This window comes from Pelophylax lessonae (genome assembly GCF_965119305.1).
Source record: "Pelophylax lessonae genome assembly, chromosome: 10".
NCBI lineage: Eukaryota > Metazoa > Chordata > Amphibia > Anura > Ranidae > Pelophylax > Pelophylax lessonae.
Window position 1 is genome coordinate 44,730,004 of NC_138777.1, and position 14,075 is coordinate 44,744,078.

The 14,075-nt window shown below is 43.5% G+C and overlaps 1 protein-coding gene across 3 annotated transcripts in view; it reads right to left on the reverse strand.

The window, feature by feature from the left end:
* Nucleotides 1-14,075, reverse strand: part of AMBRA1 (autophagy and beclin 1 regulator 1) — a 226,914-nt gene that overhangs the window by 52,953 nt on the left and 159,886 nt on the right. For all 3 annotated transcript variants that reach the window (XM_082271116.1, XM_082271115.1, XM_082271117.1), the window contains exons 12-14: nucleotides 4,784-4,894; nucleotides 4,492-4,680; nucleotides 2,188-2,342 (exon numbers count right to left, since the gene is read on the reverse strand). In XM_082271116.1, the coding sequence (XP_082127242.1) occupies nucleotides 2,188-2,342; nucleotides 4,492-4,680; nucleotides 4,784-4,894 (455 nt within the window). The remainder of the gene's footprint in view (nucleotides 1-2,187; nucleotides 2,343-4,491; nucleotides 4,681-4,783; nucleotides 4,895-14,075) is intronic.

Genomic DNA, 14,075 nt, shown 5'->3' on the forward strand with positions numbered 1-14,075 from the left:
AAACTCTTACATATATCCAGTGGAGAGATGAAACAAATCCTCCTACATAAGTTGTACCTGTTTAACTGCAGCCCTCTCTTCTCTAAATTCAAAGTCCATAATATTTAAAGAGGAAGTAAATGGCTTCCATTTTTTTGCAAAGTAAAGGCATAATGTGCATACTAGCACATTATGTGAAACTTACCCTGCAAATGAAGCCCTCATTGTACCACTGGAGACCACGTCCATCTTCACGCGTCTTCCTCCTAGGTCCGCGGACTGCGGCTGTGTGACTGGCCAGAGCCACGTGACGTCATGTGCACAGGAGCCACTGGTCAAGGCATGGGGCTCTGAAGAAATGACACGTGTGGCCATTCCTTCAGAACGCATGTGCCCATGACGTCATCGGCTGCATATACAGTAAACATCTTCAAAACGGTGCATGTTTAGGAGATATTTACAGTACCTATAGGTACAAGGAATCAATGGAAGTTTACTTTCTCTTTAAAACTTGTCTGAGCTGTTAGAAAAAAGGGGGCAAAGATCTGACTTTATACTCTGCAGAGCTCAGTGAGGAGAGCTCAGAGCTGATTAGAGGGAAGGAACACCCCCTTCCACAAAGCACACAGGAACAGAGATAAGGCTGTCAATCAGTTGGAGGTTCCTCCCGTCACCATTTTTTTTCTTGGGTGTCAGAAGTGAATCATGCAGATCGCAGAGGAAGGAAGCAGCAGACAGAAATTACACTTAGTGCTTTTAATTGTGACGAGTACACACTATAGAGGGATATGCTTTATGTCTGAGGTTTACAACCACTTTAAGGATCTTCTCTCTCTCTCTTTTTTTTTTATGTTTTTTTTGCATTCACATTTTCTACCGATCGCAGGGGCTATTTTGTAGTTTGTTTTCGATTTACTTTTTGTTATTTATGTGCTGACCGAAGCAGTATTTTAAACTCATTGACATTTTATGCATTAATGACATTAATCTTTTTCCAACCCTACTAAGCTTCAGCTGACCGTTCTTTCTTCACTGGCTTTTTATTGGTTGTATCACCGCCTTATGATGTTTAAGTGCCTATCGCTACACCAGATTCCCACCTCCATGACTATGCTCTGTGAGCGGGGCAAAACACGTTGGGCACAGGGCCTGGATGGAGCCACGCTGAAGTAGTGTCTAATGATCCTGTATTTGGGCAGTGCTCGTGTGCGACAGTTTGATCTTTTTGTCCCCTGCAAATATTTAATGTTTGAAAATGTTAAAACTTTCATCAAATGGACATATATCAGCCGTGGCTGGTCTTATTGGTGCAGGCATGTGAAGCTCTTGGATCATTCAGCAACAACCTAAGAAGCCTGCTTTGTTTGGCTGCATGAGGTTTATGAAGCTTAGAATAAATGAGACTGACCATGACAAAAATACAAGGGGTGCCCTTGCTGGCCTCCTCCTTGCCAAATGGCTGTCTATGGCTTCATCATTTACAGATTTGTAACAAGTAGCAAGTGACATGAAATTGAAACTCACAATCTACATTCTTCTACCTAGCGAGTAACTCAAAGTACTGAATCTATTGGATCAGCATGACAGCTACGCATCTAACATTTTATCTGGATGGAGAGGGCAGCAACATTCATAGTATAGGCTTCAGTTATAATGAGGGAGTTTATTACATATTGTCATTTTCTCTTATTAAAGCAAACCTATCATAGGAGAACAAAAAGAGGGGTATTGTTGACCACTAGATACATTCTCCATGTGTGATGTGTTAAAGTGTGTACACCCCTCCCTTGGTCTCCTGCAGCCTCTCCAGACTTGAGTTTTTTCATTCTTACCTATTCTCTCCTAAAAATCCTTTATCTCGCTATTTTTGTACTTCTATACTACTGCCTTTTGTATCCTTTTTTTTCTGAAAATTTTTATTACTCATGTTTTTGAGACAAACATTCCTACAGTTCCTGAAAATGTTAGTTGACTGGCTCTCTGGTTTTAAAACCCTCTGAATCATCTGTATAATATAGGTTGATGACTCAAAGGATTGAAGCCAGAGAGCCAGCGTGACAGCATTTTCAGAACATGTTCCTCTTTAACTCCATGTTCCTCTTTAACAGCTCACTGTTTTTTTTACTTGCTATTTACAGTTGCTCATGAACCAGAAACACAGCTATGACATGTTCACTAAAGAAAATGACAAGTAACAAAAGAACTTACCCTCATAGACGTTTCTCCTCCGTGTGGTTTTTGCAGCCGGAAGACCTGAGCCACCATGTGTTCTGTGGAAGGATGCAGCAGGATTCTGCGTGATGCCAGGCCAACCATAACGTACCGGCCCATCGGGGACAAACTTACAGAGATGGCATTGGGACCTGCACAGAGATAATGTAGTCAAACATCTAACACCCAAGTACACCTGTCCTGATGCAGAACAGTCATTCCTGTGTATGCAATCAATTGTATGTGCATTATTGATGTCTATGGGTATCTAAAGGGGGATGGGAAGACACCTATTCAGCTAGCAAATGCCAGAAAGTTATGTGAAATGGAACTTCAGCCAGTATTTTTTCCCTTGTTTGGATACAGTAATGAAATATTAGACTTTCAATCAGATTTTCTTCATTGCTGCCTGTGTCTCTTCTGGAGCGTTCAGGTAAAGGTGCCCACTGAGGAGGTGGATGACAGGCCAGTGTCTGCTTTGCCTATGCAGAGTAGACACGGACACAGCCTGCTTTCCTGCATGGACGGTCAGATATAAACAGACGGTCTGTCTGTTTCCATCCGACTGTAATCCGATCCGCCAGACAAATGGGGAACAGATCGCCTGTTTTAAACGGACAGGATTGGATGTCGGTGGGTGTCAACGGACATGTATCGCTGTTCCATAGAGGGCATTGGATAGTCTGATCGGGTCCACCTAAAAACAAACAGGTGGACACGATTAGTCTGCTCATGTAAAAGGGGCCATACGCATCTTCAATTTTCTAGTGCTTGGCAAATCAAAGTTTCAAGGACATGTAGGTCTTTTACCAAGGTAATAACCTTTGTTAAAGACTTCCATGCCCTTCAAATATCAGGTTGCCCTAATAAGGGTGCAATCAAACTTGCGAATGCACCCTGGCTGCCATTATATGTGAGAATCCCAGTAGGAGTACCACCAATTAGCTGCGAGAGGCAGCCCCACTGAAAGCAATGGAAGGTTGCCGCAGCTAGTTGTGCCCACTTGCACGTAATCTCTCATGAAGCGATCACATGAGTGATCTGCCCTAAACGCAGACAGTCTGTGTCCAGGGCTGATCACTCGCATGCGATTGCTGCATGAGAGATCACATGCAAGTGGGTGCGATTAGCTGCCAGTAGCCTCCTATTGCTTTCTATGGGGCTGCCTCTCATACTGCTAATCATGCGAACCCCTGCTGAGTTTGAATGCACCCTTAAGCCTGGAACAATCGTAAAGTTTTTTTTTTCATTCAAGCCAGCGTGCTGAATGAAAAAAAAAAAAAAACCTGACAGACCGTCATATTAACACAAGCAATGTTAGTTCAGCGATCTTCCCTGCTGTGTCTTGGTGATCTGACAGGGAGACTGCCCCTCACCCCCGCCAGAACACACTGATCAGCCGCAAGTGCTGATTGGATGCTGGTTTTCCAGCATGTCCCTCCAACAAAAGCTAGCCATTAGACTGTCTTTTGTTGAAAAGACAGCTGTAAACATTGACCTAATGTTGGTCGGTTCCTGTTGAACCGGCTGACATTTGACCCATGTGTACCCAGCCTTCGAGTCATTGGAAATTGCCTGAGTGCTAAATTTCTCTTTATCAGATGTTTGGCTGTGGACCCTTTTTCAAGACGGACTCAAATACATTCTGGAGACATTTCCCTCATTTCATTTATCGATGACATGACAGGAAATCTATACAAAGTTAGCGAAAACCCAACCTCAGAGTAATCATGGAGGTAGGTGCCCCACCCTCTTTGCTATTTGGAAATGTGAACATTGGGATTTTCTTACACTTTGTATCCCAGTGACAACTGAGGGAGTGAAGACACAGATGTTTATAAAACAATGGTTGTAACTCTTAATAAAGGGGAGGACATAGGTCCCTAAGACTCCATTCACACTAGCGCGACTTGTCAGGCGACTTGGTCGCCTGACAAGTCGCGGTCGGTCGCCCGCCATTGAATAGTACAGGACCCGTTCTAATAGGAGCGACACAAGTCGCTCCGACTTAGAAAAAGGGTCCTGTACTACTTTGGGGCGACCTGGAGGCGACTTGCATTGACTTCAATTATATGAAGTCAGTGCAAGTCGCGCCGAGGTTGTGGTGCACGCTGTGCACCGCGACTTCACAGGTCGCCCCAGCAAGCAAGGCTCCAGCAGTGTGTGAAGAGAGCAGTGCAACACAATATAGCAAAATGAGAAGAAGAATCTGGATGCTTTTGGATTAATATTTTTTTCATTACTCAAACACACTATGATCAGAGTACAAAAAGATATGTAAAATTCCAGCCAACGTCTTACCAAAACGCTTAGTGAAGAGGATTTCACCCAGGTTGTGCGGAGCCAAGGAATAGACAGCTAATATGCCTTCGTCTGGGAATCCTCGCTGGCTGCTTGGGATGAAGGCTGCAAGTAGCTGCCCATCAGCAGAGATGTCACAACTGGCGTCGTTATAGATCTTGCAGTTCTGAACAAGTACGTTAGCCGTAGCTGCAGAAATAGGCAAAAAACAATGTCATTCCACAGCAACAGTAAAGGCAACATAGTTGGAGAAAAACAAAAAGGGCTGAGAGTCATTGCAACAGGCACTTACCATTACTGATCTCTGGTAAATCATATTTAGTGAAGTCCCACCACTGCAATCTGTAGGTTGTGTTTGCAATATTACTGGCCACAGCAGACTGTCCATCTCCAATCACAGCACCTACAGAAAGAGCACAACATTCACTTCAATGGGACATGCCAGCAGCTTTATTTTACTTTTGGATAAATGTAAAGTTAAAAGCCCTCTTGCCATATAAATGCTTTTGTTTCTTTTCAGCTCTCCAAGTGCCATGTCTGAACTCTGAAATGGCAAACCAGGGTACTAGAGTTAAACCTACAACACCAGGAATTTTGTGATTCTAGTTAAGACAGAATCAGGGTGGCAGGTAAAACGTGCTGCATTATAGTTTATTGTCAGAGATTTACCAGGTATTTTAAAGAAAGCTGCAGATCTAATTTTTTTAAAAATGACTTTTGAAATCATAACATCCTAAAGCTTACATTTGATTTTGGTGATTGGATTTACATTAACTTTAAATAGAATCTTTACATCAGGCCTAAAAGAGGGACCACTTTAGTTAAAAAGAGGGGTTGCATAGTGTGCAAAAGAAAAATGTTTGCATCATGCAAGAAGGCCTGACTATCATTGTTTAAAGCTGACTCAATGTACGTCTAAGGTTTTTAATCCTAGCTATACACAGCTCAAACTATAGCCAATTCCTTCAGAACTGGATAAAATTCAAGTCGTGGGTAACCCTGTTGCCCAACTGGGCTTGACAAACTTCTTTAGAAAAAGCGAAAGAGCCAGTTGAAAAATTGCAGTGATTGCTTCCTATCAGATGCAGTTACTTTTGTGAGTACCAAGGATGTCTGAATACAATAGCAGGGGGAGGCAAGGGCAGGGAAAATTCCATTAGATTTATGCATGTATGGCTAGCCGTAGTGTCTATGTTAAACTAATTGTACAGGGAAAATTTTTATTTTTTAAAAATAACAAACATGATATACTTACCTGCTCAGTGCAATAGAGTTTGACACCCCTGCATTAGGAAGTGGTAAGGGATGAATCAAAAGAATGGGGTGAAGCTGTGCTAAATCCCATGAATATGTGACATGACCCCATTTTGCTGCAATTTCAACCAGTGAACCCAACGAAAATGGGGACAGCGGTGTTTTATCCAAGGGTGCTTCAGCATCATCACCTGACCAAAGTAAATGAGCGAACAACGCTTAAGTCCAGGCAAAACCTAATGCTAAACCTGCTCTGTGCCACATTCTAACCCCAATTTATCTAACCCAGTAATGCAAAAATCACTGTACTTTCCCAATTCTGCAGTCGATCTGGTCCAGTCCCACGCTAAGCTGTCAGCCCAACGGAAGCCCCATAGTAAGTCTATGGGTGACGTCACTTCCCATTCATTTCACAGCCATTGTCGGTCCTCTCCTGCACACAGCTTCCGTCGCTGGATCCGGATCGGGTGCAGAAAATGTAAGTACAGCGATTTTTGCTTTACAGGGGTAGATAGATTAGGTTTATAATGTGGTACAGAGCAGGTTTAGCGTTAGTTAGGTTTTGCCAAGACTTATCCTTTAAAGTATAACTAAAGTCAAAACTTTTTATTTTTTAGTTTTGGATAGAGTGGAGGAGAATTAGAATCTCTGTCAGTTTTTATTGCTGTCTGTGTCTCTGTTAAGGAGATCCCCCCTCTCGATTTGTCCTATTTTGATCATTGAAAGTAAAAGAAAATCCCAAAATTCTGGGTTGTCCCCAGAAAGATAATAGAGGGGGAATGGGAACACTAGTTCTGGTGACCTGGGGTCGCCAAGGAATTCCCTTAGAGTCGGTTCACACTGGGGCGACATGACTCTGTACTACTTCGGGGGCGACTTGTGCGTTACCATGCACCACGACTTCGGAGCGACTTGCAGGGACTTCATATAATGAATGTCTATGCAAGTCGCTCTGAGGTCACCCCGAAGTAGTACAGGACCCTTTTTCTAAGTCGGAGCGACTTGTGTCGCTCCTATTAGAACGGGTCCTGTACTACTCAATGGACCGCGACTTGTCAGGCTGACAAGTCGCCTGACAAGTCGCGCTAGTGTGAGCCGACTCTAAATTTGCAGGGATTTCTTCCCACTTCCTGTTTGGCTATGGGACAGGAAATTTAGGAAACTCTGCAATGGGACACAGAATGTGAAAATAAATCTGAAAGGAGTTATTAACCCTCCCTTGCTCTATCCAAAATGAAAAAAAAAAAAAAAGTTTGCCTATAGTTCTACTTTAAGTGTCAGTATTTTTTTTTTTTAAATGTATCGTACTAGTATATGTAAACCTAACAATTACTTATCTTACTTGTATCCTTTTGGTTGGATAAGTACATCACTGTACGTGTTTTGTTATATTTTTAGAAGTGCAAAAAGACCTGTTGATTTTGGCAGGAACTTTGTGAACTGATAACTTCTTGTGCTCTCTGCCTGTGCACAAGGAGAATGAGGAGAGGAGGAATGGTCTATGTTCTTTGTAATACATGAGAAAAAAAAGTGGGCAGGGCTGACACCACATGCATAGGATTCAGAAACGTGCTGTCATGGTGAAAGATGAATGTAGAAGCACACTACATTTCTGGCAAGTTTTTTTTTCTGAACTTGCAGCATGTTTTAAGGGATAAACCACTGCAGAAAACTGCATGCATCCCAGAGATATACCAAAATGAGTTTTGTTTTTATTTTTCCTTCAAATTTGCTTTACTTTTACTTCAAACAGGAAAATTGGTACAAGAAAAAGAAGCCTGAAAGGGTTAGATGGGTTACTTTTAGCTGTGCTACACTTCTATCAGAAGCAAAGTCATGAGATAAAAGACCCCTTGCAGCTTACTCTGGACTTTCATGCCCTGAAAACTCTGAAAGGGAACAGACAGGGAGACAGAGGGGTCAGTGGAACATGTCTCAGCCAGCCCATCACTCCAAAGCCCTAGAGGCTGCACACTCCAAGAGCTGCCTAATGGTAAAGAAGGGGGTTATTGCAGCAGACAAGCACTCCTAATGGAGGTCCCATTAGGCTGCCTTCACACTCTGCCAATGCATAACTGTCCCCATGAGGCTGATGGCTCATTAGGGAAACTCATTTGCAGCGTCTCCAGCTAGACAAAAGCTGGACGCTCAATATGGAGATACTTAATGGAGAGAGATTCCTATGCTGGTGCCCTTTCATTTAGGAGAGTAAACTAATTAAATGTCCCAGTTATATTCGCAGAACTGAACCGGAGCAAAAGAGGTCATTTCTGGGTCACAGCATCGACTAGAGACGGCTTTTGTCAATTGCTCTGCAAAGTTTTACAGCCAACCACAAACAGGTAATGACATTAACTTATAAAACTGCATAACATTAACAAAATAAATGAAAACTTACGCAGCTTAAAAAAAACAGCTGTCTATAGAGCACCATCGACTAAATAAGTTGATTGCTCTTAGGATGGTGTAACATTTACAAAAGTAAATCAATTGATCGATCAATAAAAAAAAAAAAAAAAACATTCTTAGCAAGCTGGCAATCAACTGTAAAAGAAACTGTTGGAAATCAAAGCTGATATGTACAAGATACCTAAAAAAGAAACTCCAAAACAGAGACATAGTATGGTTAAGTAGCTGGTCAGCAGTGGCACAGCTACCAGGTATAAGCAGCTACCCAACCTCCAAGAAATTACACACATAGCACTTGTGAACAATTTTTGGAAAACAGAACGCTATTGCCCTGTGACACATCCAGATCTCTCTCCAATCTCGTAGTAAAGGCATTAACAAGTTTTAGGCAGGAGTAGGTGTCCAAAGCCGACCAAGATCCCTCGAAACATTGGACAGAATTAAGTGTCTTGTATTTTATTATATTGTAACTATACTTTCTCCTTTAGATCAGCTTTTCTCAACCTTTCCAATACGGAGGAACCATTGAAATAACTTTCTGGTCTGAGGAAACCCCTGCTAAAACGTACTAGGTCTACAACTCATGGTACATTAGTGTGATGGTCAATAGGAAGAATGCTTCTAACACTTGTGGTCATTGCAAAGAATGCTCCTTACACTTGCGGTCAGTGGGAAGAATGCTCCTTACACTGTAAGATACAGCTAGCTAAAAAGATCAATGGTGTCAGTGGTTACTTAACGGAGAGGCACAAATTGCTCATTAGTCAAGGAACCCCTAGGAACCTCTGGAGGAACCCAAGGTTTCAATGAAACCCTGCTTGAGAAACCCCTCTTAGACTGTGAAGTGCTGCGCAAACTGTTGGCGCTATACAAATCCTGTATTATAATAATCTCTTGATTGGACATATACTCCTTTTCTAGACTGGTTAGCACCTTTACTACTTTTTTTTTCCTACTGATTCTCCAGTCCACTGCCAGCCCTCCTGTGAGAACAGGCTGTCATGAGGTGCATCACATCAGCCTGGGCTTACAGTACAATACTGTAGAGCAGGGCTTCCCAAACTTTTTTGGGCCGAGACCCACTTATGAATACAGATTTGTTTCGGGACCCACTTGCTTGTAATTGAATTGTAAAGTGCTACAGAATTAAGGTATAGCGTGCCCCCTTTCAATGCAGAGAGACCGGCGTGCCCCCACTGCACCCACTGCAGCGGCTTCAATCACTTACCTGCTGTCCTGGGCAGTGGGCTGGCTCGCTGGCTTCACTCCTGTAACTCCACACTCCGGCACACTGCTCCTCTCTTCGCTGACGGCGGCGGAACGGGCGGGAAGGTGACTGAGTCGGACGGTGCGTCCGTCAGTCGCCGCCCCTAACGACGTCAGACGGGAAAAGCCAACCCCCCCCCAGCAATACGTCCGGCGCCCCTAGTGGGCGTATTAAATGATAATTTTTTTTTTTCCCTCACTGCTGATCTGACTGCTCCGTTGTAGGCGACCCACTCAGATGCGGTTCGCGACCCACCAGTGGGTCGCGACCCACAGTTTGGGAAGTCCTGCTGTAGAGAAATGGTGCAGACGTTCGATATGCCCGAGGACTCATGTGACAATCATGACTGACAAGACTGCTCTATTTAAGGTATTTTTTAAAAAGTGTGTGTGGGAGGGGGGGGGGGGGGGTTGGGAGAGAAGGGAGTATTTTTTAATTATTTTAATTGAGAATTACAGTGATTTTTAGACAGCGTAAAAAACCCATTCAAAGATGGCAAAAAAAAAGCCAACAATGTAATGTCTGCCACCCAATAATAAAAGTGAGAGACTCGTGGTCTGTTACATCTCAGCAATCCACCTGTGGTTTGCAATATTGATTAACAAGCCAGGTTTCCTCCTACTCCCAAGCATGGCCGGGTGGCAGCGCGTGTTTACACGTTACCGGCTTTATGTCTAATTATCTTGCTAATAAGCTGAACATCTCACCCACCCCGGCTAGTTCTCTGCAACTGCGAGTCAGTGAAGGAATTGGTAAGCTCCGTGTTAAAGGCCTGCCAAACCCAGACATTTAATGAAGCTGGACACGACTATTGAAGAAAGCTTCTAATTAACCGCAGCTTTGATACCGTACCAAGTTTTTCCCTTGTTTGCCGCAGTCAGGAAACAAACCCTCTATTAACACATATCTGTCACAAACTTTTCAGAGAAAGTTTAGAGGCGATGCTGTAGACTTTTTTTCCAAAACAAAACCTTATTTTTCGATCTTTTCATAAAGGGGGAAAATTTAGGGTTTAATTTACTAAAACTGGAGAGCAAAAATCGGGCACAGCTCTGCATAGAAACCATCCAGCTTCCAGGTTTTTTTATTTTTTGTAAAAGCTTAATTGAACAAGCTGAAGTTAGAAGCTGATTGGCTACCGTGCACAACTGCACCAGATTCTCCAGTTTTAGTAAATTAACCCCACAGTGTTTGTGTATTTACACTATATTGCCAAAAGTATTGGGACACCTGCCTTTATACGCACATGAACTTTAATGGCATCCCAGTCTTAGTCCATTGGGTTCTAGATTGAGTTGGCCCACCCTTTGAAGCTATAACAGCTTCAACTCTTCTGGGAAGGCTGTCCACAAGGTTTAGGAGTGTCTCTATGGGAAGGTTTGACCATTCTTCCTGAAGCGTATTTGTGAGGTCAGGCACTGATTATTGGCTGAAAAGGCCTGGCTCTCAGTCTCTGCTCCAATTCATCCCAGAGGTGTGTTCTATCGGGTTGAGGTCAGGTCGGTCAAGTTCATCCACCCCAAACTCCCCAGTGTAATTCACACACTTGTTTGAAGAGGGATTTTACACTGAAATTCCCCTCACCATGCAGCAATAATGTCATTATTATAAGTGTGTCAACTGCCTGGTTTTCCAACACTGACAATGCCCATGAGGCATTGCACTCCCCCCCCCCCCCCCCCCATCAACCACAGCTCTGCTGGGTTCCTCCCTCCCCTCTCCCGTCGGCTGCTGCGGGGAATCTGTTAGGATGGGGAGGAAGGAAGGCGCTGGTAAATGTGTCATTTACCAGCCCCTTCCTTTTCTGAATGGAGAGTCAGTGATCCGTTCCGATTGCCGACTCCATTCATAACTAAAACATAGTAAACTGGGGAAGCTCTGTACACAGCTATTCCTGTCAATTCATTCAGTGCAGCTGAGACTGCAGAGAAGGAGATTGAGGACTGTGTCCTCAATCTCCATTCTTTGTCTCAAAGGTGAAACAACAGAGGTCTGTTTAGACCCCTGCTATCTCACTAAAGCCCCTCAACAGGGCTCCTAAAAAATTATAAATAAATGGCAAAACATAAATAAAAACAACTACTGACACCAGTGGAAGAACTACCAGGGTCACAAAGGTTTCACTTGCGAGTCCTGGCATTCTGCAACTGGGCTTGGAGAGAAGGGCCCCGGCCTGGGGGGTTAGGACGGCCCTTTGTGGTTTCTTTCATTAGGGCCCTGAAGGTTCTAGTTTAGCCACTGCACCATTTTGTGAATGGTGTATGCACTACAGACCTTTTCAAGGCATGGGTGGCCCTACTAAGATCTGTGCTAAACCATGTGGCCAAACGTGTGCAGATACCCAACCATCAAACCTCTGAGTTTGCTGAATATTCCAAAACCATGGGCATTATTACGAATTAGCTCCCCATTTTTGTGGCTATAAAACCTCCACTCTCCACTTCTGAAAAGGCTTTTCAAGGGGTGTCTGTGGTAATTTGTGCCCATTTAGCCAAATAAGCATTTGTAAAGTCAAGTACTAATGTTGGATGAGATCATAAAGTACACAAGGAGGTTGAGGTAAGAGGTCTGTGCAGGCCAATCCGGTTCCTCCACATCAAAGCATGTCTCTATCATGCACAGGGGCATAGCCATGCATAAATAGAAAAGGGCCTTCAACAAACCCACAAGGTTGTAAGGTCACAATTTCTTTTTAAAATGGTTTATATGTTGTAGCACCCTTTAAACACCGGACTTCTGGAGGCCATATAGTTTATGTAATGGTCAGATGTCCACTAACTTTGTATTTTTAGTTACTCTCAAAATCATTTGACCATGCAAGCTCCACCACTACATCAAAGCAGTGAGTTCTTTGAAGGGTAATTATTATTTTTTTTTTTTTGAAAGTTGCTTGGTGGTAACTAAAACAGTCTAGATTAAGCCATTTGCCTCTTAAATGCCATTAATGCTTATTTTTTCACCTTGCTTATGAGCTCCTTAACAACTCTACCAAAGCAAAAACGTGAGTCTGCTTATTTGATCATGCATGCTCTAAGCTGGGGCGGTAGCCTTCATCTCAGAACCTGATAGGTTAATGAGTAAACAGATGCTCTCTGGTTTGGAAAGAGTAAGGGGGGGCCAGTCTCGCTTTCTTTACAAACGCTTGCTGACCCAGCACTGACAAGCGCTACAGACGTGACATTTCAGAAAGATTCCAAGGCTGACGGCTCATCTGCGGGGAAATTCATTTCCAAATTATCCTCTGAAAACAATTCTGCGGCTGATTTAACGCTCAATCGAGTATTAAATGGCAGGGAGGATCAGGCAAACGAGCCCCCCACAGCAGAAAAAAATGGAAGGGGAAAAAAAAAATTGGCTCGGATATTAAGGTGCAGTGAGGCAGCCATATACCAGCAGCACAGTTCTCATTGTACAAAACGTTCAATTTATTCCGATATCTGTTAGCTCCCCATATTCCCTTACAAAGACTAACACTGAAAGATAGGGAGAGCCAGCACTGAGTCTTATTTACTGCACTGCTTTCAAGGGGTGTTGAATGGCATGCCTGGAGAATGTGTTAACAGTAGGAGGTAGGACATTATGAAAGGCATAAAATAGAATACATTTTGTTTAAACCTCCTTAATAAAAACAAAGACATTTTAACTTCAAAAATCAAAAGTTCTGCCTAACAGTACCTCAAAGCTGACTCCAGGCCTTACTTTCAAGTAATTGTAAACTCTATTGTTCAATTTTTTTTTTTTTTTAAAACAAGCAGATTTACATTTACCTGCTCTGTGCAATGGAATTTCACAGAGTGGCCCCAAACCTCCTCTTTTATGGTCCCCTGCCAGTGCTCCTGGCTCCACCTCTTCTGAGTGCACCCCCATAGCAGGCTGCTTGCTATGGGGACACACCTGTGGACCTGCTCCCAAGCCATGCTGCCTGGGTCTATAGACACCAACAGCATGGCTCAGCCCCGCCCCCTCAAAGGAATTGAATGAAGTGGAAATCAATGGCTCAAGCCTGTGAAAGCAGGGAGGCTACAGACGGGCACAGCACTGGATCAAGTGAGGAGTCAGGCAAGTATTTACCCTAATACAAGGAGTGCTTCAAGGTAAAAAATGTTTAGGCTTTAGAACCACGTTCAGTCTTGCACAGTTGTACTAGCTCCTCTCTTATATTGAAATTACTCTGTTTCACTGCACACAGCAAGCTTTTCCCAGTGTGCTTTAGAAGAAGTAGAAAGTCAGAGAGCGTCTAATTTCCATGCCAGGAGGATGTCTGTGCATCGTGTAGTTTTTTCTTATCCAGCCTTAAAGTGATTGTAAAAGCTCAAGGTTATTTACCTTCATGCATTTAATGTATGAAGGTAAAAAACCTTCTGTGTGCAGCAGTGCCCCCAGGACCTCCTAATACTTACCTGAGCTCAATCTCGAACCAGCGATAAGCACGAGAGTCTCAGGTCTCCAGAGTCTCTCTCTCCTCATTGACTGAGACAGCAGTGGTAGTCAGGGGCTCCCACTACTGTCAATCACACCCAGTGAGCCAATGAGGAGAGAGCAGAGGTGGGGCTGGACACACAGAGCAGCAGCTTGGGAACGAGTCTGCTCAGGTGCCCCCATAGCAAGCTACTTGCTACAGTCAGGTCCATAAATATTGGGACATTGACACAAT